This window comes from Diplotaxodon limnothrissa, linkage group LG5 (genome assembly GCF_057381915.1).
Source record: "Diplotaxodon limnothrissa isolate DT_005_m linkage group LG5, D_limnothrissa_male_GT1.1, whole genome shotgun sequence".
NCBI lineage: Eukaryota > Metazoa > Chordata > Actinopteri > Cichliformes > Cichlidae > Diplotaxodon > Diplotaxodon limnothrissa.
In genome coordinates, this window is record NC_140600.1 from 19,275,033 (window position 1) to 19,302,785 (window position 27,753).

At 40.0% G+C, this 27,753-nt stretch overlaps 1 protein-coding gene across 5 annotated transcripts in view; it reads right to left on the minus strand.

Annotated features, from left to right (window-relative positions):
- Positions 1-1,588: 1,588 nt before the first annotated feature.
- The window catches only part of scn8ab (sodium channel, voltage gated, type VIII, alpha subunit b), a 40,929-nt gene continuing 14,764 nt past the window's right edge, over positions 1,589-27,753 (minus strand). Inside the window, exons 6-27 of one of the 5 annotated variants that reach the window (XM_085354082.1) lie at positions 26,169-26,387; positions 25,922-25,985; positions 25,118-25,259; positions 24,328-24,534; positions 23,966-24,247; positions 21,327-21,650; positions 19,881-20,013; positions 19,338-19,576; positions 18,344-18,517; positions 17,774-18,130; positions 16,056-16,229; positions 15,632-15,925; positions 14,311-14,428; positions 14,011-14,165; positions 12,053-12,226; positions 6,906-7,028; positions 4,806-5,090; positions 4,675-4,728; positions 4,445-4,582; positions 4,119-4,223; positions 3,746-4,016; positions 1,589-2,754 (exon numbers count right to left, since the gene is read on the minus strand). In XM_085354082.1, coding sequence (XP_085210208.1) covers positions 1,589-2,754; positions 3,746-4,016; positions 4,119-4,223; positions 4,445-4,582; positions 4,675-4,728; positions 4,806-5,090; positions 6,906-7,028; positions 12,053-12,226; positions 14,011-14,165; positions 14,311-14,428; positions 15,632-15,925; positions 16,056-16,229; positions 17,774-18,130; positions 18,344-18,517; positions 19,338-19,576; positions 19,881-20,013; positions 21,327-21,650; positions 23,966-24,247; positions 24,328-24,534; positions 25,118-25,259; positions 25,922-25,985; positions 26,169-26,387 — 5,198 coding nt within the window. Of the gene's footprint in view, positions 2,755-3,745; positions 4,017-4,118; positions 4,224-4,444; positions 4,583-4,674; positions 4,729-4,805; positions 5,091-6,905; positions 7,029-12,052; positions 12,227-14,010; positions 14,166-14,310; positions 14,429-15,631; positions 15,929-16,055; positions 16,230-17,773; positions 18,131-18,343; positions 18,518-19,337; positions 19,577-19,880; positions 20,019-21,293; positions 21,651-23,965; positions 24,248-24,327; positions 24,535-25,117; positions 25,260-25,921; positions 25,986-26,168; positions 26,388-27,753 lie in introns of all 5 variants that reach the window. The other 4 variants (XM_085354081.1, XM_085354077.1, XM_085354080.1 and 1 more) reach the window with 4 other exon arrangements.

Genomic DNA, 27,753 nt, shown 5'->3' on the forward strand with positions numbered 1-27,753 from the left:
ACATTTACATTTTGTGTAAATAAATTAACCTAACAAGGATCAAAACTCTTGTCAGCCCTATCAGAAAAGGTCTAACCACCCACAGAGAAACATTAGAAATAGAAAGGAGTTTGCCAAACCTGTGAAATCCCCACAAACCACTGACAGCAGGATACCCACAATGCCCGATTACACAAAAATAAAGGCAGATGGTATGGAGCATTACATAGGTGCATACAAATTATAAATATAAGCTTCTTTTTTTTCATTTCAAAGTGCTGTGCCCTTGAAAATACTGTATTTCTGTCCAAATTAACAAACGTTTCAGTCCCATGACACACACACAAATATCTCTCTCTAAATCTTACACACTCAAAATCTCCAAAGCAGCAACTATTTACTTATTTATTTATTTTTTATTTCACCCACTGATGGACTGACGGTGCTATCATTTCCCGACATATATCATTCTTCCATCTATAGAGACAACAGGTTTAAACAGTAATTTGAAATGTGCTGAGTAATGAGATTAAAATTTGGATCCATTTTAAGCTGATCAACCCCCCCCCTCCCCACATCGCTTATCTTCGTGGAACAAATTACTCTGAACTTTCAAATTTCGAACATGTCTTGATCGTACAGTCGAGCCACCGTCGTGGTCTGAGTATTAGTGTCTTGTGGACTATGATAATTCATGCAAAGATTTCTGATCAAAACATGCCATCATGCAAGTCATTTCTATGCATTGAACAAGCACACTTATTATTTGTTTGGAAATCTTTCTGAGTAAATGTTAAGCCCTTGGCCCGAGTTGACTCCATAATAAACAGACACTTACTCAATTTGGTGTGAAAGCCCATGTTAAAAAAAGGATTTCGATGTGGATTATAACAAAGATAAAATGAGTAGAAGAGTTGATTGACATGGGCAAACTTGTTGGATATTGTTCTTTTTTTTTCTTCTGTTTGCATTTTCGCTGCTCAAAAAACAAAACGAAAACAATTTCTAGCTCAATAAAACAAAAAAGTAGTTCACACTGTTATTTGTGTCTTTCACTCACCTTCTGTTTGCTCATAGAGTGAGTGTGCCATTTGTTCCTTTAAACATTTCTGTATTAAACGACACAGAAACACTCTGTGGCTGCTGCAAGAAGGCGTTTCTTCAGCAGCGAGCAGCATCCTTGTTGTCTTTCACAGTACTGTCTTCCATAAGAAAACCATTCCTTGCATCCAGACGCGTGATTTTTTTGTTGTTGTTTTTTCCATTTCACCTCTTGGTGTAGAGTTTGCTCAACTTATCTGTAAGACCAGTCATACGTGAGCGGTATGGGACGCAGTCTGTTTTGATTGACTTTTTGTTAAGTAGTCCAGATACAGTAGTCGCACAGTATGCTGATTATGTTTGGTTTGACTAAAGTTCAAGTCTTCAAGCTGTAACAGACCAAGATGCTTCTCTCTGCATCAATATAAGAATGAAGTCTGTAAACAAAATTACTGAAGACTTTTTTTTTCTGACTTGCAAATGAAATAATCTGTACAACTGTGTTGGTGAGTTTCCGCTCGCATTAGTATCATCTTTCTGTTATTACTGTGAATATACATCCAGTGGCCTAACATTTGGATTCCCTGATGTCTTTTTGGTTTCTTCCTTTCTCTTTCCTTCCCCCTTTGCCCTCATTGTTGTCGTCCTGTTTCTCCTTCTCAGGTTTGGTTACACTGTCATAAGAAGGCAGGGAGGCAGTTGAGGGAGTGCCCTCTTTCTTTTCTTGTTCCTGATTGTTACCACCATTCTCGTCTTTGTTATTGGCTGGTTTGCGCTTACAAACAAAACCCCGACTGGCCAAATGGGAGCGGTAGGCCCTTTGAATGATTCTGGCAGACACATCCTCCTGCTTGCGTCTCAGAGTGGTGGTGATAGGCTCATAAGAGACCTTGGAAGGATTGGCAGCCACGAAACGCTCCTCCATTTGTTGCCTCAACATGTCCAACTCGCCGCTGTCACCCAGCACACGCTTGGTGAAGGCAAAGAGGATGTCCAGACAGTGTATGCGGTCTCCACTCACCATAGGCATGTCCATTGCAATCAGTTCAATGGTATTAGGCTTGGGCACGCGGAGTGGGTGTTCGAGTGCATCTGCAAAGTCAGAAAGCTTGGCATAGGTGATGAACTGGGAGGCATCTGGGTCAAACTTCTCCCAAATTTCATAAAAGGTCTCAAAGTCATCCTCACTGAGTGGGTCTGCACTCTCCTCTGTGGCCACGCTGAAATTCTCCAGGATGATGGCAATATACATGTTGACTACAATCAGGAAAGAAATGATGATGTACATAACAAAGAAGAAGATGCCCACCGATGGGTTGCCGCAGTCTCCCGTAACAGGGGTCCCAGAGTTCTCCAAGTAGGGGTCACAGTCCGGAGGGTAGTTCAGAATAGGCAGCAGAAGGCCATCCCATCCCGCAGACGTGGTGATCATAAACAGGATGATCATGCTGTTGCCAAAGGTTTCAAAATTGTACATGTCATCAATTCCAGCCCCGTATTTCACATAGCCAAAGTTAGACATTCCAAAGATGGAGAAAATGAACATAACCAGGAAAAGAAGGAGGCCAATATTGAACAAGGCAGGAAGTGACATCATAAGGGCAAACAGAAGAGTTCTGATTCCTTTGGCCCCCTTGATGAGACGCAGGATCCTGCCGATACGAGCCAGACGGATCACCCTGAACAGTGTTGGTGAGACAAAGTATTTCTCAATCAGGTCAGCCAGAAACATTCCTGAAATTCAAAGGAAGGAAAAACAAACACATGTTAGTTAAGGCTGAGACAAAAGCCGACTGAATGCTTTACCCCATTCCACACAGCAGGAAAAGAAACATTGATTCTTCATTACTTGTTGGTCTTAGTTAGTAATCCATCTGTTTTTATACAGCACGAGGATCACAACAAAAAGCCAGGAAAAACTGTATGGCAACGTTTGAACTGAAGACATTTGAAAGAAAGAAATTGAAGTTTTTTTTATATTTGATTTTATGTATACTGGGCAAAAGTCCAGCAATCCCTGATTTCTTTATATTTCTTTATATTTACTTGGAAAATGGGAAATATTTCTTTACACCAGCTGTGTTCTTTAACTGAGCCTGAACTCTCTTATGCAGCTTTCCTGAGGCTTATTTTCAGTCCAGTTCTTGAGTAATTTGGCATACCTCAGCCCTTTCTCAATGTTTCCCTTCCATAAGATTGGCTTTAAATCTTTTAACGGCACAGTTGCCCACCATGCTGAGATAAGCCAAGCTTTTAGCTATTTTGTTGGTGCAAAAATAAAATTTTATCCCTGTCAAACTATGTTATATTTTCATAGATTCGATTAAAGAAATGGAACCAAATTATGGATTTTTGTGACAGGCTACTAGCAAGAAAGTGCTATTGCTCAACACCACTTTAAAAATTCCAAGAAAGTCTGGCTGCTTGAAAGCAAAATATAAAGAAAGATTTTAAATTTCACCTTCTGACAGGTTGCGCACATTAGTGCTACATATATTTTAATTCATATATATTACAACTGGTAGAAACACAAAGTTTGGTTTAGGCAAGAGAGCTGCCTGAACAGAGTTTGCAGGAGACCACACACAGGTTAGCTTAAAGTCTGGCTCATGTTTGAGCTGTGTGCATCTGCAGTACGTGAATGAAATTGGCTTATTTGAGCCATTTCCAGTAAAGCTGCTTTGACTTTTCCCCTCATGCATAAACAGCCTTTTTAAATACTTGCCCACAATTGAAAGGATGACCACAACCACATCGAAAATGTTCCAGCCATTGGTGAAGTAATAGTGACGTAGTGCGAAGAGCTTCAGTAAAAACTCGCCAGTGAAGACAACAATGAAGACAAAGTTGACCCAGTAAAGCACGTTCTCTGTCTCCTCCGACTGATTGTCTGTCTCCACCATCATAGTGACCATGTTGAGGCAGATGAGTATCATGATGGAGATGTCAAACACCTGCTGCGTCACAAAGTCAAACACCATGCCCTGGATTTTGTTCTGAGGAGAAAGCGAGAAGACAGAAGAGGGATGTTGGAGTGATTTTCTTAATGATTTTTAGAAATGTAACTTGCGTGGAGGAGAAGGGAGGAGAATATTTACCTGGGGCCTGGGGATTGGTTTCTGTGGTTTCTTGGACCCTAGTTTCTTCATTGCATTGTAATACTTCTTCTGCTCTTCTGTCATGAAGATATCCTGACCTCCAAAGTAAAGGGACAAAAAACAATTTGGTTACAATCTGCAAGACCACATTTTCCAGTGCAGGATCTACTTTAAAAAAAAGTCAAAGTCAGCGGTGTAGATTTTAATGACATTTTGGGACATACATCTGTCTTCTTGATTATAGTGTAATTGACTGTTTCATCTAACTCTGGTGAGAAAGTAAAAATGTGTATATTTGAGAGATAAATGAAGAAAAGCAATCTTATCTTTTTCTTTTGTTGATTGAAGTTATCAATGATGACACCAATGAAGAGGTTTAGGGTAAAGAATGAGCCAAAGATGATGAATATGACAAAGTAGATGTACATGTACAAGTTGTCCTCATAAATGGGCTGATCCTCCACCTACAAATTGCCATAAACAAAAAAACATATTAAAAAAACTGTAGGTCCTGCTGATGTGAAAGTCAGACTATTTGTAAACTGAAAAAGCTTACCTTTCTAGAATCTATTGCCGCATACATGATGTCCATCCAGCCTTTGAATGTTGCCTGCGATGGTGGCAGTCACAGTGTGAGAAAACAAAAAAATTGTACAAATGCGAAGTAGCAAAAAAAAAGTTTCTCACCACTTGTAGGAGTGCCAGGTATCCCGCGCCCACGTTGTCAAAATTGATCTTGACATTCTTCCATCTGACTTCAGTATAGTTGTCATTGATGAGTGCGAGGCACTCTGTTTTGTTGTTCACCTCATGCGGTAGAAAATACTCCTCAGCTGTCTCATTGAAACAATAGTAATACTTTCCAGCAAACAGATTGACACCCATGATGCTGAAGATGAGCCAGAAGATGAGACACACCAGCAACACATTCATGATTGAGGGAATTGCACCCACCAAGGCATTCACTACAACCTAAAAAGAACAGGGGGGTGGGGAGCAGACAAGAGTGTATGTTAGCAATCAAACACCACCTGCTTGTAGATGTTATAACATTTTGCACAGAAACACACACTTACATAGAAATGCACATTCTTTCCCTCCCTTAGAGACTCAAGTTGCGTTATGTGATTGCTTCGTAAAAATTCATGCCAATCACAATAACCTACAAGCGAGTATAACAACAGGGCACAATACAATGCACAACAAGTCAAAACAGTGTAGAACTCTGATTATTTCAACTTTGAACAGAGAGCCATGCTTAAAATAGTTTGTGTTATAGGTTTTGGTAATAAAGGGGATATTACAAATTTTATAAATCATCACTTTTGACTGTCAGCATTTAAATGACGTAGTACTGTTTTATGACAGCTTGGTATATTAAACTAAAACTCATTACAACTAGTTCTAAATCATTATAAAGTTATCCTTTTGTAGCTTCTAATCCACATTATCAGATTTTTTTGTATTGTGCCCCAGCATATTGTTATTCCCATCAAAAGTATATTGCATTCATACACACTCGTATACTATTTGTGTTCCAGTATGTCAAGAGAACATTTGTGTTAGCTGTGGCTGCTCAATGCAACAAATTAATTCAATCAATTAAGTAATGATTGCATGAACTGTTAATATAAAAGATAACTTTACCGTCCTGAATGATATACAGCTGTTAGAATTAGGAGGAAAACACAGGAATGTGCATTTCCAAACACCAAGCCATGAAAACAGAAAGCCAAATAAACCAAAACTATAGGCAAACATCAAATGTCAAAATTATTTGCGTTATTTTGTGTTCTGTCTAATGTTGTAATATAGAGACAATGCAGCTATGCGATAACTTAATATAACTGCAAAACGGTGATCGTGAAAATCATGGTGATGAAATTCACTGAGGAGTGATGAGCAAGGATGTCAGGGGAGGGGTTATGCAACCAGAAGTTTGTTGATCTTCCAGTGTGACAATGCCAAAGCCAAACTGTGATAATATCAGATAACAGGACACTTGAGCCAGAGCAAAAGCCAGAAGATGCTGAGCCTAGGCACGATAAAAAATTTTGTTGTTTTTTTTTTGCCCAGCAACAACCAGAGGCTGACGCAATCCATCACATGAAATAACCAGATTAAACCAGATTCTGTTTTGTTTGTTTATTAGTTAAAACTCTGGAGTTACATCACAACTATAGATGTAGAAACTGTGCACACACTTAAGGACAGACTTAACTGTGTGCACCTTGTAAATGAAGTATGCACAAAGATTGACTACTAATTTGGATATCTGTTCATTTGAGCTGGGGGCTCTGTAGCACTTAACAGACTGCATTTTGGGTCTGTGTCATAACCCTATTGCATGGCTCAGCTTGAATTTGTTTTGCCTGACAGTTCAAACCAACCTCTAGTTGTTCCTTCAGCTGGTACTAAACAGAGCTTTTATTGTAGCGTGCTGAATCACTCAAACAAAAAATTGGAGTGCAGTCTACTTTTTTAAATAAAGCACTGGACAGAGTTTAATTTTGTTAATATTTGGAGTCACTGCTAAATGCTTTAAAATAATGCTAAATTTATTATATATGAAATGAAACATGATTAATCAAATCAGATGTATGATGACCATCTGAGATGATCTGCGTCCATGCAAAAAGCTTCTCACTAATCCAAGGAGTCATCTTTAAAAAAAGAAAAGTCCCCTCAGAGATATTTAAAATCTATTCTGCCATCTCTAGCATGCGCTGATACTTCTTATTTATTCGGCATGCAAAAGGACCAGCTGCCTGGTATCTTGGGTCTTACCCTCATCCCTTCAAAACGTGACAGGGCCCTGAGGGGTCTCAAGGCCCTCAGTGTCCTGAGTGATTTAATCGGGCCTAGATCGGAGTAGCCCAACGCATTAGCTATAAGGGTGACTATAGACACCTACACAGATAGGGACAGAAGAGGGAAAGACAGAGGCAAAGGAAGAGAGGACCCACAAAGTTAGAGGGGAAATAGAGAGAAAGGTGGACTCTAAAGTGTAAGGATGGCTGAATGGTTATATACAGATATATATAAGTACATATATAGGTTATATATGTGTAAGTATATGTATCTATATAGCATAACGGTTAAACAGGAGTTATTACAATAAACAACGGTCAATAAAGCGTAGCTGGACTTCTTTTTTTCCTTTTCTTTTTAAAAAAAATGTGTTTGCTTATGTTTGAGTTTGGTTTAGTTTGGCAAGCCAGTCTAGCGTGATAACCAGCTTAACAGCACAGTGAGCACACCTGGAAAGAAACTTGTGGTTGACACAGTGAGAGGAAGAGAAGAGAGTCAAACAAAGGGAAAAATTAGAGGAGAAATGAGTTCACAAACACTAAATCAATGTGACACAATAATATACACACAGTACACGATACAAAACAGTACAGTTTCCACATCAGAGGGCATTGTACTTAAAGAAGGGAGAGAAAACGCAGAAGCTGACGACAACTTTCAGGGTTAGAAGAGAGGAAAAGCCTGTGAAAGTAGGAGTCCCACCACAGCACATCAACCTTACCCTGGACCCCCAAACACCGACCCCTCAGTCCCTCTCGATAGCTGCACAACGTCTCTCTTAACTTAAAGAGAGACACAGTTATAGGAACCTGCTGTGAGAGAGAGGACAGGTCAGTGTTAGGACAGAGGGCTGCATTAAAAAAATCTGGATTAAGTTATCAGACTATATTGCGATGTCTTCATATTTCAGGGTTACGCAAAAAAAAAAAAAAAATCCACCATGTAACTTGAATAATTGAACACTTTTGTCGTCCATCATGACCCATAGGACAGACCCCTTACTATAATTGTTGGGAAGAGAGGATCCAACTCACACATTTAGAAAATCTGTACTTAGCCTACATGAAAATTGTAAAAAAGTAAGGACAGTTTTGCTACCGACTGCTTGAGGTTTTCATTTAAAATCGTCACATATCCTTCTTTCTTCTTCATTCCTTCCACCTTGATGAGATTTCCAGTTCCAGATGGACTGAAGCATCCCCATAGCTTAATGCTCCCACCACCATGTTTCGCTGTAGGGATGGTGTCATTTTGGCTTGTATGCCTTCCCCTTCTTTCTCCAACTATAAGCAGCATATCTGTGGCTAAAAATCTCTACTTTCTTCTGATCTTCACCTTAGCTTGTTTCAGTCTGGTTTGCAGGTGTAGGGTTACCCTACCCCTCTGCAGTTGTCCTGGGCTCTGCAGACACATCTCTCACTAGTTTTCTTTCCACGCTCTTTGAAATCTTTCGCTTTCTGCCTCTGCCAGGCTTGTTCTGTACTGTGTTGCTCTATTTGAATTTCTCGATCACACTTCTTGCTCCAGTTCTTGACACTCAGGAACTCTGTGATAAACTTCCTGCTTTGTGAGCAGAAGCAATTCTTTTTCTCAAGTCTAAACTGATTTCTTTTGCTTTTGGCACAACACTTTCTAAAGTTATAGCTCAAACCTTTGCTGAAGTTTTTACACTGTGTGTAAATTGGAAGATAACCCTTGATTTTGCAAGCTTCATTACAAAGTTAATGCGCATAAAAATCACTTGCTCATTAATGGGAAATGTTTGACAAAAATTGTCCTTATTTATATCTTTCATAGAGAAGACCTTACTTAACCAGACAATGCAAAACTGCTTAAAAGTCCAGATCTGAAAACAACTGATACTATTTGAAGCACTATAAATGCCAATATTTAACAAAGGAGGCTCTAACTGTGACGTTTCTAAGCACCTACAGAGACAAATAAAAGAAAGATGCTACACATTTGTAATATAGATATCTAAACCCTTTTTAAATGATTTGCTGACATATCATTTAAAGCGACAATATCATTTCTCAGTTTTAACATTTGGTTGTTTTATATTGATTGTTGTTATATACAGCCAAGTAACTGCATATTGTTTTGATTTACATTTAAAGGGCTTTCTATGGAAGTGAATTTATATCTCAGTCCTGTAGTGATATTAACATCTTCTGCATAACATTGTATTATAAGTCTCACAAATGTTGTGTATGCACTCACTGACCACTTCATTTGGTTCACCTGTTCAACTGCTCATTAACTAATCAGCCAACCACACGACAGCAGCTCAGCACATGTAAACATGGCCAAGATGACCTGCTCGATTTCAAACTGATTTAAATTACTTTGAACGCAGTGTGATTGTTGATGCCAGAACAGTTGGTCTGTGTGTTTCAAAAACTGCTGAGCTACTGGAATTTTCCCACATGACCATCTCCAGGGTTGACAGAGGATGGTCTGAAAAAGAAAAAAAATATCCACTGAGCAGCAGTTCTCTGGCTAAAAATGCCTTGTTGATGCCAGAGGTCAGGGGAGAATGGCCAGTCTGCTTTAAGCTGACAGGAAAGCATATTGACTCAAATAAACACTCTTTACAACAAAGGACACGCAGAAGAGCATCTCTGAATGCACAACACATCTACCTCTGAAGCAGATGTGCTTCAGCAGCACTGGGTGTGGTCTTCTGCACTCCTTTTAACTAAGAACAAGAATCTGAGGCTACAATTTGCACAGGCTCACCAAAACTGGACAACAGAAGAAAAATGCTGTGTGTTCTGATGAGTCTTGATTTCTGCTGCAACATTTGGATGGTAGGGTCAGATTTTGGCATAAACAACATGGGTTCATCCTGTCTCATCAATGGTTCACGGTGTTGCTGGTATAATGTGTGGGAGACATTTTCCTCTGGGGTCTTGTTGACCATGTTTATTTCTTTATGACCACAGTGACCATCTGCTGATGGCTCCTTCCAGTAGGAGAACATACCACTGGTTTCTGGTATCTTAACGATGAGGTCACTGAAATCAAATGACCTTCACAGTTAGCAGATTCAGTCCAGAGCACCTTCACACCTTTCTAGAAGGTGATGTGGAGATTCCAGTAAACCTGCAGCAACTGTGTGATGCAGTCATGTCGACTCGGCATGAACCAAAATCTCAGAGGAATGTTTCTGGCACCTTGTTGCATCTGTGCCACAAAGAATTAAAGGAGATCTGAAGATAAAAGGGGATTGAACATAATGCTAATTAAGAATAACTATTGAAGTGGCCGTGTGAAGACTCACACACTTATTCTTTGTCCTTCTTTTGTCCTTCTTGTGGGCAGCAGTGTCATTTGGTCAGTTTCTCCAAACTTTAACATCTTCTACTGCTATATTCAAATGATTCTTTGACCACCTGATCTTTTCAACATGATCACTGAAAGTTAATGGCCAGATTCCATTTGTAATCTTGATAACTGAGGATGTTTGTTAAAAACAAAGGCAGATGTTTGTGAAGCAACCTGACTACTCCTATGTTCTTTGTTCTCAACAAACTATTGTGACGTTACATATTGTAAAAGACAATCAGACAGTAACTGAAAATACATGATATACACAAATAATCATAAAAAAATGCACACATATGGTATGTGTGCAGGGTAAACATACTTACAATTTCTGACCCCCATCAGGAATACAACATACAATACTACATTCCTATTAAACATAACTAAATGCTTGTTTATATGTATATGTCGAGGTTAACATAGACAGACTGGCACTTCACAATTAAGGGTGAAGATAAATTGGTGGTCAAAGGACAAATAAAATAAATGAATGACTTAGCACAACATAGGACATAATAAAAAAAACACACATATATACATATATATATATATAGAAATCAATATTACGACAAGACAAAAAATATAAATTTATTGCTAAATATATAAAATTGAATTAAATTACACATTTTGAGGAAAAAATCATTTGGATTTGGAAAGGTCAATGTCAGGGACTGAAATGATCAACTAATTAAATAAACTGTCCATAAAATATCATTGAATGTATGCCATCACATTCAGTGATCAATCACTTTAATTCTCAAATTTCCAAATTATTCTTTTCCTCAAAACCGTAAAATAACGAAGTAAAGTGCTATAAAAAGTGTCACTTCCTGAGAAGCACCAGATATTTCACTAGCTATGACATCCATCCATCCATCCATCCATTCGCTTATCCTTTTCAGGGTCGCGGGGGGCGCTGGAGCCTATCCCAGCTGTCATAGGGCAAAAGGCGGGGTACACCCTGGACAGGTCGCCAGTCTGTCGCAGGGCTAACACATAGGGACAGACAACCATTCACACTCACATTCACTCGCACATTCACGCCTAGTGGCAATTTGGATTATCCAATTAACCTATCCCCACAAGCTGCATGTCTTTGGATGGTGGGAGGAAGCCGGAGTACCCGGAGAGAACCCACGCAAACACGGGGAGAACATGCAAACTCCACACAGAACGACCCCGGCCTGATGGTGGAATTGAACTCAGGACCTTCTTGCTGTGAGGCAACAGTGCTAACCACCGTGCCACCGTGCTGCCCACTAGCTATGACATCATTTTTTAAAATATAGATGCAGGAAAGAATTCACGTGAGAAACAGATCACACACAAATGAGAGAAAAGGATAAACCACATATGAATTACAGTAGCTGTCAAGAGAGGGAAACACTGAATGCCTCAGCAGGCCAGATTGAACATTCAGGACAGAGAGGCCATTGTGCTACTGAAACTAAGCAAAATCTCCAGGCTTCATGACAGAAGCATGGAGCAATGTGCAGATGCGTTTCTGTGGTCCCTGGTGTTTGTAGACACTGCTGACTAGATAAAGAGGTCTGTGACTCAGCAGTGCAGGAACTGTTATCTCTCTAGTTTTTGGCTGAAGCAATAAAACCATGTTTTTTGAGACATTCGCCCATTTGGTAGAAACAAAAAACAAACATACGTGTTTCCCCAATAGAGCATCTTTTCTGTGTGACAAATGACTCACTGACTTTAAACTCTCAAATCTGTAGATGTTGCAATCTTAAACTATCATCATGTGGCCAGTATGTAACCAAGCCACATACAAATGTACTTACATCAACAATGAAGAAGTCCAACCAGCACCAGGCATTTGTAAAGTACTTGACAAAGCCATAAGCCACCCATTTCAGCAACATCTCCAGGATGAAGATGTAGGTGAAAACACGATCCGCATACTCCAGGATGATACGGACTGTCTTCCTCTGTTCTATGTACACGTCCTCAAAGGCCTGAAGAGCAGAACAGAAACATCACACAGACAATATGCATGGCATGAAACAACCAGTGTTATTATCAGTATGAAGGTCTTTTCACTCTTCTAAATCACCTGGGTTAGAATTTGCTGGATGACATGCTGTGTTCATTTGTTGTTGACAATAAGTTGTTTACACCATGCAGAAAAATAACTGATAAACATAACCCTATCAGACTAGGGTCATGGTTCCCTTCATTCCCTGTTTCCATTATTCCACATATAAGTGTTTGTCTTTACCTCCCACCTGGATAAAGCTGCAAGCCTAAGCTAGAAACTCCTGGTTGAAAGCTTGGTGCATTACAGCACTTTGCTGTCCATTATCGGCAATAATATCAAGAGCAGTTGCAGAAGAAAAGCAGAAGATGATGCTTGCTCACATCCTCAGAACTAAGTGTGTGTGTGTGTGTGTGTGTGTGTGTGTGTGGGGGGGGGGGGGTTATATGTTTAATCTGCTGACAATAAGAATAAGACGATAACATTTTACCTAGATGCTGGTCCCATTTTTTTCTATTCAGTTCAATTTTATTTATAGTGCACCAAATCACAACGACAGTAGCCTCAAGACGCCTTCTATTGTAAAGTAAACCCTGCATCACATTTCCGCCTCTTTGGTGAAGGGGATCACTTCTCAGATGATAAACATAGAAATGATCCTTCATATCTTGAGGCTGTAGACACATATTAAATTTTTCTGCACCACGCCACATATGTGGCAAATAGGCAAAACAGTGATGTTCATCTCGGTCCATTTTTTTCCTACTAAAAAAATACATTTAAAAAAAACGATTATCTGTATCTTAAAAGTCACACTTAAATGACACATTAGATCTTAATAAGTGAAGTATTAATGTTGAAAATCTTCAGCATTACACATTGTGGTGTTCATTGAGAAAAAACTACGTAACAATGTTTAACGAAAGAAAAGCTCACTGCAAGCTTTTGGGTTATTTTGATTATTATTTTGTTCTATCCTGTCTGCAACTGCAATGCAGGGAAAGATAAAGTAATACAAATACGTACAAGCACAAATAAAGTACAGAGGACTGGCCAACAAATGTAGACAAAGTAGTAAGAAACCAAAGTCTCAAAAGGTCCTGCAATGAGTGAAAGAAGAGTAAGAAAACTGCCTGTATGACAACTGAAGTGGCAGGAAGAGTCCCAAGAGGGCTGTGGCTCAAGAGAGGCTGATACAGCTGATACCACAACGAGGTCACTGCTTAAACCATCAAGTGCAGGAAGAAGCTGAATCATCACATCCACCCAAGCTCTGGATGAGCACACATGCTCTTCTTGGATCCCCATACAAATCCTGGCCACTGCAATTCCTTAAATGGCCACAAGAGACTGGCTACAAAAGTAACTCAATCCCCCTATACCCACATGTTAAAATGTCCAACTTTATAGCAAAAATAAAAAATTTTTTACACAACTCACCCATTTTAATTTTAAGGCTTAAAGTTATACATTATTATAGGAATGGCTGTTTTGAATGACAGATAGATTTTACTAGGTGTAAGTGCAAGTAATTGTAGTCAATAAACTTAACATGTGGGGGCTCTGTTGGTGCCTTTTGCATCTGGGTAGCTGTGATTCAAGAGTACGAACAGGTACAGTGACTCATCCAACAGATCCCAGCTCCTTCGGTCTGTATGTTAAAGTGATGTAGCCATGGTTGTGTGTGTGTGTGTGTGTGTGTGTGTGTGTGTGTGTGTGTGTGTGTGTGTGTGTGTGTGTGTGTGTGTGTGTGTGTGTTCTTACCAGGGCCCCACTGCTGAGCAGGATCATGAAGATGATCAGGGTTTCAAACCAGTTGTGTTCCACTATCAGGTAGCAGGTCTTCCTCAGGAACCACCAGTATTTCCCCCACCCGTGAGTAATGGGAACATCACAGCACTTATATTTGGCCACACACTCTGCATGCCAAATGAAAACACGACTGTTGATATACATCATGGATTGAACTGTGAATAAGCTGTCATTAACACAGTACACCGATAACATATTGTGTGGGCTTGTTGTTATTACTAACCAAAAAGTTAAAAATTAATCACCACTTACCATCTGTCCAGCAGGCTTCTGGGTCAAGATACTCCTCCACAACCTCCACCACTGCCACCTCCTCCACATCAGGCTTGATGTCTATTGTGCTGCCCTCAGACGAGCTGGTGTCATCCAGCTAGGACAAAGAGATCAGTTCAACCTCTTAGTTTCTCTCTGAATGTTATAGGTTCAGCAGTGAGATGCTGAAAGCGTACAATATGTATAAGGCACAGTGCCAGTGAAGCCATTACATTAATGCATCCTTTGGGTTTATATGCATGACATGATTTATAAATGGAGGTATACACGTTACAGCCATGTAGCGCAGTTATTAAAAGTCATGTTAGTCACTAGAGATAATCAGTAATTCTTTGAATTGTTAATAATAGTCATTATACGGTGGCCCTGAGAGGTCAAATGCATTGAAAACACCAGCAAACAGCAAACACTCAAAACAGAACCTAAGTAGAAAAAAAACAAAACCTCACAAAACACAATGGAGGGATTGCACTGGCACACATTTGAAAGAATCGGGGGATTTATCTGTGTTGTGAGGGAAAAGAGGATGTAAGGTAATGTGTGTTTTAATCGCACGATTCATTTAATACTTTAGATACACGTTTGATATTAGTCGTTTACTGTTAACTCGACAAAAACACTCACAAACACTCAGGACAGTTCAGTTCACTGAAGAGTGAATGCACATCAACATTCACCCCTTCTTCCCCTGTTTCCACCATTTTTTTAAAATTCTTTTTACAAAATAGCCATCATGCTTTTCTGACTGGCTTTCGCGCTGCAGCGTGCCCTCTGGCCAGCTGCAGCGCTGGGTAGATTTTTGTGGTTGAGGAAGCTCAGTAGAATATAAACCTGATGCAGGTACAGTAGTGATTCAGCTGCATTATCTCCTTTCTTCCTACAACAAACTAGGTCAAGGTGACCCACCCATCAGACTTCTCCACACACTTTGGGTCTGGCTATCCTTCTCCTCCATTTATACTGTACAGTAGACTGTGACTCTGCTTCTCTGTCATCTCACCAGGGCAGTCTGTTGTCTGCCTGCTGTTCTTGGCTGTCTGCAGGGTCAGCACTCAGGCTCAGTGTTACAGCGCTCCTGTCTAAATGGATGTTCTTAAATGTCAGTTAAACTAAGTCTCTCCAGTGTGGCAACTCAGATGAGTTCCACTTACTGCATATTGCACGATATACTCAACTTTATTCTGTTTACTGCACTATTGCATTGCTTCCTACCATGTTATATTTAGCAACCTCATCACCTCTGACATCAAAACAATAATTTACTAAAACTACCTGCAAAGCAAGGGCAGATGATACTCACATCTTTGCTGTTTTCCACATCGGATTCACTGCTGAAATCTTCAGTATTAAGGTTTTCAAAGTCAGACTCGCCAACAGCGATTGGAACGCAGACAGTGAGGTTTGGGTTGTGGATGAAGGACATGTAGTCGTCATCAATCATGTACTTTCCCACGCTGCTCCCAATTCCGCTGGTGGTCCCATTGCCATTTTTAGCATAGTCCAGTCCTCGATTGATATCCACTGTGTGATTTGCAATGCAGTTGAGCTTCTTCTCATACATTTCATCCAAAGGCTTCTGTTCGTCTTCGACAGGCTGCTTGTCATAGTGATAAAACAACCAACGAAAAATCGCTATTACAAAACAAACTGCCATCAAATAGGAGTCTGACACAAAACAATGTTATTTAAACAAGGAGGTGTATAAATGTTAAATTATATGGTACCTTCTTTAGCATTGTGGCTACAAAAACCCGCATGTTTGCCTTGAACCAGGCAATCCCCAGCTTAATGCGAGCAACCGCGAGCTGGAGGTTGTTGGGCTCACCATCATCATCGGTGGCAGCAAGGTTGTCTGCACTGAATGAGCTCAGCAGCAGGGCCAGAAACAGGTTCAGCACCTCAAAGGGAAAATAGACAGAAGCTCTCATTTTAGCACTCACAATATACAGCGCTGGAAAAAAACATTTGCCACCTTTGGATTTCTCTTTTTTTTTTGCATATTTTTCACACGTGTTTCTGATCATCATAGAAATTTCAATTTAAAAAAACCCCAGAGTAAACACAAAATGCATTTTTTAAATAAAAACTGATTTTATTTAAGGAAAAAGTTGATGTGAAAAAGCTATTGCCACCTAAGGCTAACAACTGATTGTACCGTAGTTGGTGGTAAGAACTGCAATGGAGCATTTGTGACTGACAATGAGGCTTTCACATTTCACATCTTTTCTTTAAATTTAGCCAGACTGGAGGGTTTCTGAAAATCCTGTTAAACCAGCCTGTTTAAGATCGTGCTAAGGCATCACAATGAGATTTAACTCCTGACTTTGACTAGGCACTCCAAAATGAGGTGGACTTTCTGGTGTGCTTTGGATAATTGTCTTGCTTCTTAAGTGTACTTGTACTTGATGGCACAAGCTGATAGGCAGACATTCTCCGTCAGGATTTTCTCAAAGAAAACAGAATTCATGGTTCCATCACTTACGGAAAATCACCATGAAGCAGCAAAACAGTCCCAAACCATCACACTACCGCCACCATGTTTGACTGTTGGTATGATGTTCTTTTTATGAAATATTGTGTCAGTTTTACATCAGATGGAACAGCACTTGAACCTTCCGAAAAGTTCAGGTTTTGTCTCATCGGCCGCAGAATATTTTTCCAAAAGTCTTTGGGATCATCAAGATGTTTTTAGGCAAATTTGAGACGAGAATTTGAGGTTCATTTTGGTCAGCAGTGGTTTTCTCCTTGGAACTGTGTCAATGCAATTTTTGCCCAGTGTGTTTCTTATTGTTGATCATGAACTCTGACCTTAACTGAGACAACTGAGGTCTGCAGTTCTTTAGATATTGTTCTGGGTTCTTCTGTGACGTCCTGGATGACTCCTGGGAAAGTTCACCACTGTTCCAAGTTGTCTCTGTTTATGGATAATGTCTCTCGCTGTGGTCAACTGGAGTTCCCAAAGCCTTAGAAATGGCTTTGTAACACTTTCCTGACTGATAGATGTCAGTGACTTTGTTTCTCAGCTATTTCTTTAGACTGCGGCATGATGTGTTGCTTTCTGAGATCTTTTAGCCTACTTCACTTTGTCAGACAACTTCTATTTAAGTGATTTCTTGATTTAACTGGTCTGGGTTGGCTGTAACTCAGCTTTCCAAAAACTGTGTTTTGACAAGGAGAGTAATTACTTTTTTAGACAAGGGGCAGGTAGGTTTGGATATTATTTTCTTTAATAAATGAAATCATCATAAAAACACCATTTTGTATATACTATCTTTGTCTAATATTGTTAGATAATCTGAAAATTGTAAGTGTGACAAATATGCAAAAAACAAAGAAATCATGAAAACTGCAAATACTTTTTCACAGCAATGTATCTATTAAACTTCAATGGATTACTATAATTCAGGAGCCTGTACACTATGTAATGTCTGTCTTTGCTTACCACTAGGTTACCAATCACCATGACCATCATGAAGACCGTTAGACACATTGTCTGTCCTGCCACCTCCATACAGTCCCACATGGTCTCAATCCATTCCCCACACAACACTCTGAACACAATTAGGAAGGAGTGGAAGAAGTCGTGCATGTGCCAGCGTGGCAGCTCGCAGCTTTCTGCAATCTTACACACACAGTCCTTGTAGCTTTTGCCAAATAGCTGCATTCCCACCACGGCAAAGATGAAGACAATGATGGCCAACACCAGGGTTAGATTACCCAGAGCTCCCACTGAGTTGCCAATGATCTTGATCAGCATGTTGAGTGTTGGCCATGATTTGGCCAATTTAAACACTCTCAACTACAAGAGAAGCACAAAACAAACGAACAGGGTTAATTATAGTTTTTCATATCTACAAAACACAACCTGATGTAATATCTACAGAAGCCAGGCTTAACGTCAGCCTTGATCTGATGATCAGTAAGAAAGAGAGCTGCACAAATTTTACCTGATACTAGCTTGTATATTAAGGCCACAAAAGGTCAAATCAAATGTCTCTTATTTTCCACGTACCAATCGGAAAGACCTGAGCACTGACAGGCCTTCCACATCAGCCAGTCCCAGCTCGACTAAACTCAGAGTCACAATGAAGCCATCGAAGCAGTTCCAGCCTTCCTGGAAGTAATAGTAGGGATCCATGGCAATTAGCTTGGCAAACATCTCCCCAGCAAAGATGCCAGTGAAAACCTAAAGACCCACACAGAGAAAAACATGAAGAATATGTTAATATGTTTCCTCGGGAAACAGGATAAAGAGGCATGCTTAGATTGCATTTGAAGTATTTCTTGTTAAAAAATTAACAAGGATATGTTTCAGCAGAATTCGTAATTAACTATATTACTCGTTGCTTTGTATTGTCCTTCTGCTATGTCCTGTTAGTGCTGCAGAGAACACCCAGTGATTCACACTGCACCATCCATCATACTGCGCAGATTCCTCTGAGTTCAGTTCCTGGACTGCATGCCAATGCCTATGACCTCATTTCCTGTCTTAATATCTGACACTGTGCCAGTATTTCTGCCCTCAGACAGCTGTGCGACAGTGATATCTGGTAGCACAGACAGAGTACAGACAAACCAGAATGCCTGCGACAGATCTTGTTATATACTTGGTCAAATCAGTGTTGAACAGGCTTATGTCTGTATGGAAGCAGCTGAGAGCAAGTTAAGGGTTCAGCAGACTTGAAGGAAGCAAGATGCAACGGATGAAGAGTGAGTGGACGTAATAAAAGTTTGGCAGGCAAGCCTAGTTGGCTACATTAAAATGGTACTAAATCTTTAATGAGACCCCATCAGATTCCTGTATACGGTATGTGTATATATTCTTAAGTGCACATATCAAATGAAGCTTTGATGAGTTGGCTTGAGGTAATTGAGGCACACAATACACCTACGACATTTCTGTACCTCCTGAGAGACATACTGAGCATGCAGTCATAAAACAACAACAAAAAGGAATGGAAACAGTAAGAAAAAAGACTAAATAAAGACTGACTGCAGCTTCTTACCAGGTTTCCAACAGACAGGACTTCTTCAAAATGTGGAGTCATTGGGTAGTGCTCCATGGCCATGAAAAGGGTGTTGAGAACAATACAGATGGTGATGGCCAGGTCAACAAAGGGGTCCATGACAATCAAGTAGACTATGTGCTTGAGTTTTAGCCACATGGGACAGCATTCCCAGATGAGAAAGACGTTAGCAAACTTGTACCAGCAGGGAGGACACTTTCTTTGAGACTCCTCCAATTCTGCACAAAGAGATGGAAGAAAAGGGGGGACGTGAAATGTTTAACATTTAGTTATTTAAGTGACATTATGTGCTGTAACATCTAGACTCCTGAACACCTCACTTATGTGATAATTACATGCAACTTATGGGCATATACTAACAAGTTGCAACAACAGCTGTCACTTAGTTGATACCGAGGAAAACTGATGTTGTTTTTACTTGTGCATTTTCATGTCCTCAACGTATTTTAGCACTAAGAGCTAATCTGACAATTAACGGCACAGGATTAGAAAGAACAAGAGAAACATATAAACTCTCTGTACCCTCTATCAGAGTGTTGGTGACTACACTCATTTGACTGTTGGCACGGTCCTTCCCTTTGAAGGAGGAGTTGAGCTGATCCACAGACACCATGAGAGAGCCAGAGTGCTTCTTCTTAATCTCAACGTCTGTAGTCTGTACTCAGAGAAAGACATGATGTCACGGTCATTACATGAATCTAAACAGACATTCAACCTTGTGCTCCACAGCTATCTAAATTCAATTCAATTCAATTTTATTTATATAGCGCCAAATTACAACAGCAGTTGCCACAAGATGCAACTTGATCCATCTAAATCATGAAAGAGATCTGAGGTCTGCTCACAAGGCAAAAGAACTGTCGCTTTAGTATCAAATAATGTACTGATATTCTACATTTTCCAGAAAATATAATCAAATACATTTCAAGTTCTTACTGTAAATTCTCAAATAGGTGCCTTAAATTAGCACAACCAGGTAAAGAACCAGGGTTTATTTAAAACTTTTTTTTGAAAGAGGGCTCAATTTCAATTCCTCTTTTTTCCATTATGATTTAATCTGATTTGAGGTATTTTTACTTTTGAGAATTTAAGGTAGCACATTCTAATTTTGCCATCATTTAATGTGCATGACAAAAATACAATCCCTAAGAAACAGTAAAATGCATGCAGTGGCATGCATGTCAACAAGAGAGTGGAAGACATCAAGACATCATTTAGTGACACATCATGCTAAACTTTAGAGAAGGTAAAAAGCAGGTAGATTGGTTGACAATAAAAGAGGGTTCAACCATGCTAGCTAGAATGACAAGAGACATTTATTATAGGAAAAAAAAGTTTTCATATTTGTCGTTGCATCATCCATTTCTCAGAAGCAGAGGATAAATGAGGGCAAGGAGGAAAGAGAAGGCAGCAGAGGGAAAGTGAGGCTGAAAGGAAGAAGAAGAAAAAAGAACTCCAGATAAGAACAGTGATAGAAAATAGTATGTGTCCAGATGTACAAAGCCCTCAAGAATGAGGAAGTAGAAGTAAAGAATGAAAAGAATTTCATATAATAATGATTTTTTTTCTCAGTGATTGAACTGTTAGGGCAACTCGAAAGGGCTGATCTCATTACGCATTACTGTTAGTGAAGTAATGGTGATGATTCTGGCAAGGGAGTGAGTTTGCGGATGTTCTTTCAACTGGTTAGTGACTTCTAGTGCTGCTAAAAAAAGAAGTGAAAAGGCATTAGATCAGGCTGGAAGTCTAAGAGTCAGTGTATGGTGAAAAAATAAAACAGATTCTGTGTACTCAGGGAGTGGAAAAAAGGAGATACTGGGTTTAGGGAAAAGAGGAACAAGAGGCAGGGGAAGAGGTTGTGAAGGAGAAGCTGCAGAAACCCGGGCCACCAACATCATGCCTAAACTGTATTAGGTGTCCCATGGACGTCCTTACACTGTCATCAGTGGCTGCCTTATCTATTTTCACCTCAGGCAGAAGCCGTCTGCCGGGCCCAGGGCCGATGAGAGACACCACGCCATTGCAGTCCACTGTGCTGTTCCTCTTCCCTCCAGGGTGGGGTGCCAGCGGATGGATGCGTGATGAGCCCTGGCTGTTGCCACTGTAGCTGTTGCGACGGTAAGGTATAAACAGGGATCCTCTACGGTCTTCGCTCTCCTCTACTGTACTGTGCTCGTCGTCTGCAAATTCATTCTCTGAGCCCATGTCCTTGGAACGGCCTTTGAAGCTGAAGATGCTGCTGCGGCTGTTGTGGCGCGACATGAAGGGTGAGCCTGGGATGCTGAGTAGTGACTGAAAGAGGAGAGATAAATGAGGACAGGGAGAATTAAGGAGTTATTTAAAACAGCAGGAGTTAGTTGATGTGTACAGGTGGGGTATATAAAACAAGAATAAATCAGAGGAAGGGAACTAAAAAGAAATGAGAAACAGGCAGTAGGCACAAAATATAACCATAATATATTTAAAACATGTTATATTGCTTTTCAAGAAGAACTGCATTGCTCCAAAAAAATAACATTACAGTGTGTAAAATCTCACCACTCAGTAGCAGGAGATTGATGACTGCGGCACAGTGTAAGTTGTTAAGCTCTGCTGTTTTTGCCGCTGTTAGCTGTCGTTAGCCTCTGTTAGCCACTGTTATTGTAACTTTCCTTGAAGTGGAATCCTTGTTAGATTCAGACACTTATCGAATAAACTAGTAAAACGTGAGAATGTAATTGAATTGTTTATCAATGAGAAAGTGTGATTTTTAGGACCCTTGAGTCTAACATTAGCAGGCATAATGTTAGCTCAGAACTAGCTGCTCTTGTTATTTAGCCATCTCGTCAGCTGTATGGAACTTGGAGGGTTATATGTTTAATCTGCTGACAATAAGAATAAGACGATAACATTTTACCTAGATGCTGGTCCCATTTTTTTCTATTCAGTTCAATTTTATTTATAGTGCACCAAATCACAACGACAGTAGCCTCAAGACGCCTTCTATTGTAAAGTAAACCCTGCATCACATTTCCGCCTCTTTGGTGAAGGGGATCACTTCTCAGATGATAAACATAGAAATGATCCTTCATATCTTGAGGCTGTAGACACATATTAAATTTTTCTGCACCACGCCACATATGTGGCAAATAGGCAAAACAGTGATGTTCATCTCGGTCCATTTTTTTCCTACTAAAAAAATACATTTAAAAAAAACGATTATCTGTATCTTAAAAGTCACACTTAAATGACACATTAGATCTTAATAAGTGAAGTATTAATGTTGAAAATCTTCAGCATTACACATTGTGGTGTTCATTGAGAAAAAACTACGTAACAATGTTTAACGAAAGAAAAGCTCACTGCAAGCTTTTGGGTTATTTTGATTATTATTTTGTTCTATCCTGTCTGCAACTGCAATGCAGGGAAAGATAAAGTAATACAAATACGTACAAGCACAAATAAAGTACAGAGGACTGGCCAACAAATGTAGACAAAGTAGTAAGAAACCAAAGTCTCAAAAGGTCCTGCAATGAGTGAAAGAAGAGTAGGAAAACTGCCTGTATGACAACTGAAGTGGCAGGAAGAGTCCCAAGAGGGCTGTGGCTCAAGAGAGGCTGATACAGCTGATACCACAACGAGGTCACTGCTTAAACCACCAAGTGCAGGAAGAAGCTGAATCATCACATCCACCCAAGCTCTGGATGAGCACACATGCTCTTCTTGGATCCCCATACAAATCCTGGCCACTGCAATTCCTTAAATGGCCACAAGAGACTGGCTACAAAAGTAACTCAATCCCCTATACCCACATGTTAAAATGTCCAACTTTATAGCAAAAATAAAAAAATTTTTACACAACTCACCCATTTTAATTTTAAGGCTTAAAGTTATACATTATTATAGGAATGGCTGTTTTGAATGACAGATAGATTTTACTAGGTGTAAGTGCAAGTAATTGTAGTCAATAAACTTAACATGTGGGGGCTCTGTTGGTGCCTTTTGCATCTGGGTAGCTGTGATTCAAGAGTACGAACAGGTACAGTGACTCATCCAACAGATCCCAGCTCCTTCGGTCTGTATGTTAAAGTGATGTAGCCATGGTTGTGTGTGTGTGTGTGTGTGTGTGTGTGTGTGTGTGTGTGTGTGTGTGTGTGTGTGTGTGTGTGTGTGTGTGTGTGTGTGACAGCCCAGATTTTTGGGCTGCTCATCCAGGAAACAATAAAAAGGATTACAAAGTTTAACAGATAAGCAGGTAGTTAACTCGCAAGTTTCCTTCTAAAGATGATATACCATGTTCTAAAAAACAAAAACGTACTGCTCTCCTATCAGTTCAGACACACATGAAGACAGAAAACTAAACAGCAGTAATGTCTGTAGGATTATTGAAGTTGGGCTAACTGTCATATAAAGATTTGCTACCTGGTGGCTAAAAACAGAGCTATGGTTAGAATAATGTTAACACATTAGCACAGTGAAGCTGGAGGATGAGCAATAATGTTTTTACTTCGATTTAGAAGGCCACAACACCACTAGTGACATCACAGCATCCACAGCCATCTTTTATATACAGTCTATGGGGCCATTGCTGAAACTCTCGAGTTTACAGCTTTTCTCGCTAACTTTACCTGGTTCATAATGGACGTCTTCCTTCCCAGTCGACTCCCTGGGAATCGAATGGTGCTTTTCTTGCTGCCATCATCTGACTCGGACTTAACCACCTTCTCACTGTCTCCTTTCTCTTTCTCCTGCTCTTTTTGTCGCCATTTCTTTTTGCGATTGCGACGCTCTTTTGCACTCTTGGAGCTCAGCTTGGAGACCTCCGAGGAGCTGCGGGACAAGTGCCCCCCACCTTCATCTTCTAACGCAGCCTCTGACACAGTACCAGCAGATGTCGCCATGGCAGCAGCCTGAGAGAAAAAAAAGACATGATAACCTAAAACTATGAAAAATGCATATTGGTGTATGTATATTAGAGAGTATGACAGACCTGAGTCTCTTCCTGTTGCTTCTTGAGCTGTTCGAGCATGGCTTTGAATTCTGCCTCTTTCTGCTGTGCCTCTTCAATCGTGGCTTGGTTCTGCTCCTCATAGGCCATGGCCACCACAGCCAAGATCAGATTCACCAGGTAGAAGGAGCCCACAAAGATGACCAGCACAAAGAAGATCATGTACGTCTTCCCTGCAGCTCGAAGAGTCTCACAGAAAACACAGACATAGCATAAAAGTGAATGAATCAGTAATTTATCATGCAAGATTAAGACTAAAATGAAACAAGTAATGATAAAATATAACTGAAATCCTCCTTGGTGCACAGTTATTTTAATGTTTATGGATTTTTTCTGCTGGATTTTAGTATGCACTCTATATTGTGTGCTATGTCAGCATTTCTGATGTTTCGACAATCCGAAGACCTTCTCCGGGAAAACGTCCATACTGAAACGATGCCTTATAGTCTGCGCACACATACACGTACACACACTACAACACAAACCTATTTTGCCAAAAAAGGAGAAGCTATTATGCTTGTGATGGTGATGGTCTACAGAAGCAGGAAATATTCCAGCTCACAGTCATGGTAGTGCAGCTACCTTAACAGATTTTGGTGCACATACTGAATTTGCACATGCATTTGTGTCCCTAAAAGCATCAAAAAGTGCTGAATCATTCAGACATCCATGCTAATCTGATGATTCATATATATTTTTTATGATGAAGTGTGCTGCTTGAGGGAGAGGTAGCTACTGGGCACTGAGAGGCTTTAATAAAACAAGTCTTTACCAGCATGTAGAGATTTTCCCAGAAGTCTTGGGTCATGAGACGAAAGAGGGTGAGGAAAGCCCATCCAAAGCTATCAAAGCTGGTATAACCGTAGTTGGGGTTCCTTCCAGCTTTCATACATGTAAAACCCTCTGGACATCGTCTGATAGAGGATAACAGAGCAATACCGAAAACCATCATTTAAAAAGTGAATGAAAAGCACCACTTTGACATCGACACAGGTAAGATAACATGCATCCTGATCTACATCCCTGCCCTGGATGCAACGAGATGAAAAATATCTCGTGTGCTTTTTGATTTTCTTTAATCTACACACCCTGTGAATCCATCAGATCAAAATACGATCAAATATCCCCTGGAGATATGCAAGACAGGGCCGTTGTTACACCTCCAAATACAGCAATAAGCCATATCTAAGCATCAAAAGTTTAACTGGCTGGAGCTCAACAGAATCTTACAGGCATAAAACCACAGCCCAACATATGACAGGTAGCAGTATTTAGGAGGAATGTGGAGCACTAGCACAAACTAGAAGAAAACAAGAATACATTGATGTCACAAGGAGTAACTGCACTGGAAGAAAGCGTCAACAAGGCCTCGTAATGGCTGTGACTGGAGAAATTAGCTGGGTCATCCCAGGAAAAGGATCTGATGCTGAAATACCCCAAACACCGACTGCCCCCCTGTTAAATTTCTGATAATGTTTTAAGATGTGTGGTGGAACAACAGGAATATGGCAGACAGCTCCTGTAAACATAGCATAAATATAATTGTGAGGATTTACTGAGCGAAGTACTGGCTTACCCTGAGTCAGAACTATTTCCACATAGCAGAGCATCAAGCTGACCAGGGAGGAAGTAGAAATTAGCTATTTAAAAAAGAGAGAGAGAGCAGTCACTTGCATTGGCCACTGGGCAAAGAGTCTGTGTTACCCGAGTGAGTCAGCGTTTCTGTTAATATTTCATCCCTCAGACATCATGACTAAGTCAAAGAATCTCTAATGCTGCATACGCGTCCCAAAGTTTAATCAAGTTTTAAAGTCAACACTTACAGGTGTTCATGATGTATTCACCCCAGTCAAAAGCCCGGCTGCCATTCGGGTACAGAGCCGTCATGTTGATCGGCCAGATCACGCATTTATTCCGCAGGTTCCCCATGAACAGCTGCAGTCCAATCAGAGCGAAGACACTGAGACAGAAGACGGTCAGGATCATCACGTCCGACAGCTTCTTCACAGACTGGATTAGAGCGCCCACAATGGTCTTCAGGCCTGTCGATTAACATATGAATAACACACACACACACAAATGTGCACAAATTCACACACATGGAAACAGGCACAACTCACACACACATGCACACCGAGATACACATTCAAATACACACACACATAGACACATACACAAAATAAGACACAAATAAAATGTTTTCGCACTAGATGTGTTGGGTTCAGTGTTATAGCTGCACTTCTAAGCTGACTCGAATCATGCATGAAAAGGGTAAATTAGGTAATGTATAAACTAATTCTGTCTTTAACCCTGTGCTGTGCAGATTCTTATATAAAGCTAAACTTGGCAGGCATCGGAGTGATTTCTTAAGAATCTGCACCCGGCTCTGCCAAGTCTCAATACCAGAAATTGACATTCAGAGTGTGTTGTGCAGTCCCTTACAGAATAAAACCAGTGCATAGGCATTGCTTTTCATTGTCATTTCTGCCTCGATGCAAGTGTAAGCCCAAACTCTGATTAATTATTCAGCACTAGCTACTGTATGCTGTGTGTTTGTAATTGAACTATCACTTAACTACGTTTTAACCAAAGTTAATTTTATTTTATTATTTAGTAGAATAAAGTGGCGCATTTTCAAAATAATATGCAATTAAATTCCTTCATTTTTTTTGTTAAAGCCCTAATTCATCCTTAACAGAAAACCAGTCAGTTTGTGAGATATTTCATCCAGAATCTGTAATAGTCTGCTATCCAAAAAATAAACAGGTACAGGTAGTCCCATAAAGTAACAAAAAAGTGTAGACAGCCATTGTTTGCAGATACATTTATGCACCTTAGACGTAGAAGAACATGCTGTCCTGCTTCTCCACGTCTCCCCTGCCTACATACTAATTTTCTGCCTGTTGACTTCCAGCGTTCCTTGTATTAATTTAGATTAAGACTGCAGGCTGCTCAGCTGACCTAATATAATGAGTGTTTATATTAAGAGAAAATCTAACATTTATGCAGGTTTTTGCATTTTGAATATTTAGTCATTGATAAGCTTAGCTTTGGCCACTGTATCACCTCTGGCCTGTTCTAGTTAAAGTTTACCGTACCAATACTGAAGTGTACAGCACTGATTTTTCTGTCATAGACTATTAAAAAGAAATCACACTCAATTTCTACAGAGAGCATATGGCACTACGACGAATACTACCACTGTAGGGGATGTTTCCATTAGAAAGGCACACTTTTGTATTTATATTTATATAAAAAGAAGCTGAACAATTTTAATTCTGATGTTATGCATATGATAAAAATCATCTGGTCCTTAGCTATTCTCCAAATTAAAACTTCAGATGGATGAACAACTGACATGACATATTATACTGTGTCATCATTTTTTAACATAAATAAATGCAGAAG